The sequence below is a fragment of the Mesitornis unicolor genome, unplaced genomic scaffold, assembly GCF_000695765.1.
Source record: "Mesitornis unicolor isolate BGI_N332 unplaced genomic scaffold, ASM69576v1 scaffold45386, whole genome shotgun sequence".
NCBI lineage: Eukaryota > Metazoa > Chordata > Aves > Mesitornithiformes > Mesitornithidae > Mesitornis > Mesitornis unicolor.
This window is the reverse complement of record NW_010192505.1, coordinates 1-6,845: the sequence shown is the minus strand read 5'-3', so window position 1 is coordinate 6,845 and position 6,845 is coordinate 1. Positions and strand designations below refer to the sequence as shown.

The window sequence follows — 6,845 nt, the reverse complement described above, 5'->3', positions numbered from 1 at the left end:
TAGCGTGTATATATATATAATCTATATAATTATCTATATATATATATATTTAAATTGAAAATAGACCATTAGCTTCACTGCTGACCTCTCCTAGGACATCACTTTGAAGTCTCCCCTGTTTTGACACCTTGTTTGTGGAAAGCTCAGCGCTCACCTTACCAAAAACCTTATCCCCCACTACTGAAAAATCCATTTGCTGGGTATACACAATTCCCAACCCCGTGAATCCTGTACCTATAGCTCCTCCCTTTTATTGCAGAGATAAACCCATAATTTTTTGCCTTTCCCTGCTGCTTTTTGGCGCTTGCCTAAGGAGGTCATTTTTGCAGGTTTTTGCGAGAAATTCAGTGTAAAACTTGGGTTTAAAAGCGTTTTTTTTTTTAGCCGAAATCTGACTCATCTCCCCACGGCGCCCGGGAGCAGGGAATTGCTGTTTAAGCAGGCGGAGGGGAGCGGATTCCTGGGTGGTCCCTGCGACCACAGAAAGCAAAGCATTAAAATGTAACATGAGGATGAGGGGAAAGGGGCACCGAGCCACTTTCTCCCACCGTTATCTGGGAGCAGCAGATGGAGAGCACAGATAGCGAGGGTGCCTGCTCATTTCGCCTGCCCTCTCCAGCCAAATCCAGTAAATAATGAAGTGCAATTTGCCGTATAGTCTTTGAACGTCGTATTTACTTGATGCTTCCACTGTGGCAGGCGATCCTTGATTTATGGGGTGGGATTTAGGGGCAGGAATCGGGTCCCGAGAGGGTCGGTGTTGGGGATTTTACTGGTGCTACCTGAGCAAGGAGTCGTGCAAATCCATTCCTTGAGGTGACTGATGTAAGAGGGAGCTGCAAACTGAGGGGGTGATTTTTGCCTTTTGCTTGGTGGAAAGTGCAAAGACAAAGCCAGAAAAGTGGCTCTGGTTTGGGGGGAAGCGCATTTGCTGCACCCATTTGGGGATGCTTTGCAGTGTAGTCAATGCAGTCAATCAACCTCATTGGATGAGGTTGGATGCTTATTGAGTCAACCCCCAAATTCCCACTTCCAGAAAAAGCCCAGTATTTTGTTGTTTGCACTTGAGATGATGCCCACGAGTTTGGCTGTGGAGTGGAGCAGGGACCCAGACTGGGTCAGACTGGGAAGCAGTGGTTCAGGGCTCAGCAGTTGCACTGGGGATGTGCTCGATGCTGCTCGAAACCAGCATTTTGCAGGTTTAATGGCCAATTAAATCAGAGCCTAAATTAACTTAGAGCAATGGGCTGGGATTTCCACACAACAGAGAATTCTTTGACTTTTGATGCCTGCATCCAGACATGCAGGAAAACACCCGAAGATCTCGCTCATGTCGTCATTTTTCCAGTTTTCACTGAAAAATTTCCAGTGTGCTAAACCAGCCTCAGGTGGAAGATTCACATATGAGGCTGATGAAGTTCAGTCAGTTGAAATGGTGTTTGTATGAGGCTTTCCTTCTCCACGAAAGATGTTTTTCAGGAATGCTTCAAATACATGACAAAGAGCCAAACCTTTATTCAGTTGGTTGTTTTTTTTCCCCTCTACAACGGTTGCTTTTGTTTATGAAACTCTTTGGCTACAAATATCCGCCTCCTTCCAAATAAAGTAGAAAAAGGGAGGGAGGGGGGGAAGCAAAGAAAGGAAGAGCTTTGCTTCTCATCAGCGCTTACTCCAAGGCTTGGCCCCGCGCCGTCCCATGGGGGCTGAGCATTGTTCAGTGACTCACCCCAAATCGCGCCGCTCCGCGTGATGTAACTCTGTGCTCATGGGGGATTTTCCAGCTCTTTGTTTTCCCTCCCTTTTTTTTGGGGAGGGTTTTCTGCCACCTCTTCAGCCTGCCATCAACTTAACTTTTGCCAGGATTGCCCATGATACTTTAAAATTCGTGGTTTTTCCTCTTGCTTTTCTTTGGACTTTGATTCCCAGAGGTAGAGCAGTGATTGTTCACCTTGCTGTAGGACTCTTGACCTTCACTGGCACCTGGAGCTGCTCGGCTATCCCAAATGCCACGTGGGCTGATGAAGCCAGGCTGATGTCTGGAAAAGCCATCATTTAATATCGCCATCAAATTTCCACTAGCGCCTTCATGGTTGGCTTGTAAGGAGACCGCATAGCCTGGCTTACCTGACATGGCTTGTCTGTGCCCTTTAGGCACAGTTAATTTAGTTTTATTTTAGATTTATAGGATATATGGATTTATATGAGGAATTCTGTTGTCGGTGCCACGTCCTTATGGCCTCTTCTCTCTCCTGCTTTCTTCCAGATATGGAATGTGCAGATGTGCCTTTACTGACCCCCAGCAGCAAAGAAATGATGTCTCAGGCCTTGAAAGCCACCTTCAGTGGCTTCGCCAAGGAGCAGCAGCGGCTGGGGATCCCCAAAGGGAAGATGTGGCTTTCTCCGTGGTAGCCACAGAGGTGATGTCCTCCTGCCAGGTTGCCCTCCTCCACGTCTGCCACCTCTTTTGTTGGTGCACTTCAGGTATTGCCTTGTTTCTTGGCAGCCTCAGCTGGAAGAATCTGGATATATGGGCAAAACGTATATGCAAACTACACCTGTGTGACAGGTTGTGGTTGGCCGTCCTGCTGACCTCTGCTCTTGCAATTTTGGGGATGTTGCTCTTTGTGGAGGCAGCTCCAGGGCTTCTATTTGCAAATCATCTCCACTACACAGAGAGAAGCGGTGGGGACCCTTTACAAGAGGCTGATGATGGGGAGAAACCAAGCAAAGGAGAAATGGGTGGGAGAAGGGGTTGGAGGACTGGTGGGGTTGTTAAAACACCCAAACGAATCCAAAGCTGGTGTGAATTAGGGCTGACGCAAGCTGTAGGTACAGTGTTCCCCCACCACATTTCACCCTTATGCCAATGGAGTGTCCATGGCATGAAGCCCTGCAGGTGTTTGTCTACTGGGACAGCTCTGGCCCTGTGTCTTATTTTCCTGGGGAAACAGCTCGTCTTTGCTCAGTGATGGATCTTTTCTACTCCCTTTCGCCGCAGATCCCCAGCAGTGGACGGAGACGCACGTGCGGGACTGGGTGATGTGGGCGGTGAACGAGTTCAGCCTGAAGGGAGTGGATTTCCAGAAGTTCTGCATGAACGGAGCTGCCCTGTGCGCTCTGGGCAAGGAGTGCTTCCTGGAGCTAGCGCCTGACTTTGTGGGCGATATCCTTTGGGAACACCTGGAGATCTTGCAGAAAGGTGAGTCCTGGTGTCTCCAGGGTGAATGGTTCACCCTCTTCTGGTTTTGAGCCTTCCCAAAGACCTTGCCTTACTCTTGCTTTGCAACGAGGTGGTCACCGTAGGCTTTAATCCCAATAAAAGCAGCTTTCAAAGCTCAATTTCCCAGCAGGATTTCAAAGGGGCATCCCAACCGGTAGCGGGCGACGCGAATCCTGGCAGTGGTTGAAAGAGGAAGGGTGTTTGGGCCAGGACGATCTGGAAATGGCGGTGGGATTTTCCAAACCATTCTTCCTCCCCTCGTTCAGCTCCCGTCGTGAATTTTACTGCTTCCTCCGGTAGAATTGGGTACAACAAAATCCCACCCTCATTTCCCACACTGGGAGCTGCTTTGCTTTGTTTCATGTCCCTGAAAGTGTAATGGTGTTTTGTTAAGAGTGACTGTACCCCCATAGGAGAAGCCATCTCTGCCAATCCCCACTTAAGGCCATTAATATTCATCGGCTGGGGACACACACATTGATTTTGGGTGTTGATTTTCATAGCGATGCCCAAGCACCTGGGATGGTTTGGAAGAGCAGGTTAACACCTTTAAGCAAGGCTTTAACACCTTGAACTGAGCCACGAGCAAGAGCAAATCTGGGCCTTTTCTCCACCTATTTTTTGTGCAGAGCTCTTTGCTTTCCTGGAACATCCCTCGCTCTGTCAGACTGACCCTGCATGGCAGGAAGGGGAGGGGGAGCAAAGTTATGCCTTCCAGGAAACCATTGACAAATGGATGTTAATTGCTGATTACTAATTTTACTGCTACCTGTGGTCTGCAAAAGGTAAACACGGCTCTTCCCAGGCTGTTTTTCTGCTCTCTGGCTCTATATCTGCTCTGCTCTGCTCATTTTGCATGATTTTTATTGAGTGCTTACATCAACAGCAAGCAGTTTAACCAAACAAAGCAAAACCTTGAGGTCAGTCCAGCTTCTCCTTGCTGGAGAAATCTTTATGCCCATTGCAGCTCTTTTTGTTTTTTTTTTTTCCAAAAGGATGAAAAAGAATAAAGCTGAGTTTCTTTAATTTCTTTGTTTCAACACTGCTGACCCTGGGAACCAAGAAGTCTCGGTTCTGTGTTGAGTTTTGCTGGTGTTTTTGTCACTTCTTGCATAAGCTATCTGAGCCTTAGCTTCTCTGGTGGGATCTGCACACAGTTCCCAGCAGGGCAATATCTGTGAAGTATTTGGGGAGTAACTACGATGAGCTTCCAGGAATTAACCAACCTCACCCCACGGACTCATTTCTGTTCCCTGTAAGTCATGGGACTGGTCTTAGCGGTCGTACATCTCCAAACCCTGATGAGATCTGGGCTCTGTTGTGCTGGTGCTGTACAAATAATGTCCAAAATTGTCCCAGCCCCCTCTCTCCCAACGCAAGAGGAGATGGTGGCCCCCAGCATGGGGATGTAAAGAAATGAAGGTTTCCCCAGGCTTGCCCATGGTGTCAAGGTCCAACGCACCAGTCCCCATCTGTTCCATCTTCTCACCATCACCACTTGGGGATGTTGGTGCTGGGAGTGGTGGTGAACCCCAAAATGTTTGGTTTTACCTATCAGGATGTGACCGCCACCATAGGGTCATGCTGGGACAGGCAGTGACCTTGCTGTCCCTTCAGCTCCCTTGTGAGCCCTTTCTAAGCGTGACTCACGTACCACAGGCTCCTCGGCATTTAAAAACAGCAGCAACTTTTCCCTGCACGGATTGGGGTATTTTCAGGCATATTTTTCCCAAATTTCTTCCTAAAATAACCCTCTCAGTTACCAGCAGTGCCCTCCGCTTCGCTGTAAGCAGAGCTGAAGGTTGCTCTCTTTGTGGTCACCCACCCGGCCCCTTGGCAGACACCGTGGGGCGAGGAAAAGCGCATTTCTCATTAGGTCTGTTTGCACAAAACCTCCTTTTGTTGGAGAATATTTTCCACCCTGCGATCCCCAGGGGAGAAGGCCAAAATTAGGCTCCTTGCGAGCGAACGTGCGTTATCTTCAGTTCGCTTCTCTGTACCCTTAGCAGAAATAAACATGACTCGGAGTTGTCTGGGGGCTTTTTTGCTTTTCAGTTTGGTTACCCTCTGCGAAGAAAAGCAAAAGCTCCCATGCCGGTATCTCTGCCCACACACCGTGAGGTGTTAATGGAAAAACTGGGCAGGGGAGGAGCAATGTGGCTTGTGCATGGGAAAGCAAATTCAGCGCCGAGCCCGTGGGTACCAGATTGCTTGGAAAAAGCAGTGGAAAGTGGAGAATCCATGCTTTGGTGTGATTCTTGCTTTTTCACAGTGAATTATGCCTATAGAAAGGCTCAAATTTTGTGTGCTGCCCCTGTATACACCCTGAGTCTGTATCAGGAGTGGGGTGATAGCTCAAGAAAGCTTTTTCTGAGCTTAGGATCCCCTGCCTGTGTCAGCTGTAAGGGAAAAGGTGCTGAAGAATGGGGATTAGCATTAATTTGGGGTTGTAGGAGCTGGTTTTGGTGTGCATTACCCGCTCGCCTACTACCGGTGTAAAAATAGGGGCTTTTTCAGGAAAACAACTGTACGTCCTTGTACGGTGGGGTTTTTTCATGAGCTCGTACGTGATAAGCAGCCCTCAAGAGAATGAAATACAACACAAAATAAGGCAAGCAAGGAAATGATGCAATGAGTATTTCAGAACCACCTGGATTGAGAAAGCTGTTGCTGGTCTGGTTTGGTTTGGTTGAATTTGGGCATCCCAAAGGAACCCAAGTCCATCAAGCACTTATTTCAGTGGGATTGCAGCTCCTCACTCATTTCTGCTCCTGTGAATGTCCCAAATTAACCCGGAGAGGAGCATTTTAGGAAGTTAAGACCTCTCTGTGTTACAGCAAGTCTTGCGAAGCACCATCTGCCTGTGGACACGTGACATTTCCTTCCTTTTCTCTTTGCAGAAGAGGTAAAACCGTACCCAGCAAACGGAGCGAATACGACGTATCCAGAGTCCCGCTACACTTCAGACTACTTCATTAGTAAGTCTTAATTACCGGGACCATCCTGGTGCTTGCATACATGAAAATGCCACCTATTCGAGGTTTGTCTGCACCATGTGAGGACTGCACCATACAGTCATGGCAGGGCATGCAAAGTGTGTAATTTGGCCATAGTATTTTAGGTTTATTTAGAAGCTATCTTTATTTTGGGGGGATTAAGATGCCATAGTCTGGCTTTGCAAGTGCTATTGGTTTGAAGCACTAACTCAGTAGACCCGAAAAGCGACCTCAGCACCCCAGAATGTTAGGAATTTTAAAAAGCATATTAAAAAAGATGGGGTGTAGGGGAATAAGGCTGAATTCTGAACTTCTAGGTAGGAGCCTAGGAAAGAGAGAGATGAGTCATCAGTGTAGACTCCTGTATTCCCCGTTGCCATTGGTTTGGAGATGTTCTTAAAGGGCATTTGAAATCTGTGCTGCATTTCATGAACCAGCAAATAAAAACTCATCAGTGAAGCTTCTCTGCCCTAGATCTCATTTGCTGAATTTGCTTTTCCTGATTTTCCAGCTTGTTTTTCCCACTAGCAGCTTGCTTGAGAGGAGTTTGGCCTAATGCACAGCGATGATGGTTGAGGATACCTTATTTTTAAAAAAATGCAATAATAATAATAATAATAATAATAATA

The 6,845-nt window shown here is 47.5% G+C and overlaps 1 protein-coding gene across 1 annotated transcript in view; it reads left to right on the top strand.

Annotated features, from left to right (window-relative positions):
- LOC104542718 (transforming protein p54/c-ets-1-like) overlaps window positions 1-6,198 on the top strand; it is a gene marked incomplete at its 3' end in the record, with an annotated part of 22,729 nt that extends 16,531 nt beyond the window's left edge. The window contains exons 2-4 of the mRNA XM_010187114.1: window positions 2,264-2,381; window positions 2,997-3,199; window positions 6,121-6,198. Coding sequence (XP_010185416.1) covers window positions 2,264-2,381; window positions 2,997-3,199; window positions 6,121-6,198 — 399 coding nt within the window. The remainder of the gene's footprint in view (window positions 1-2,263; window positions 2,382-2,996; window positions 3,200-6,120) is intronic.
- Between the last annotated feature and the right edge of the window lie 647 nt (window positions 6,199-6,845).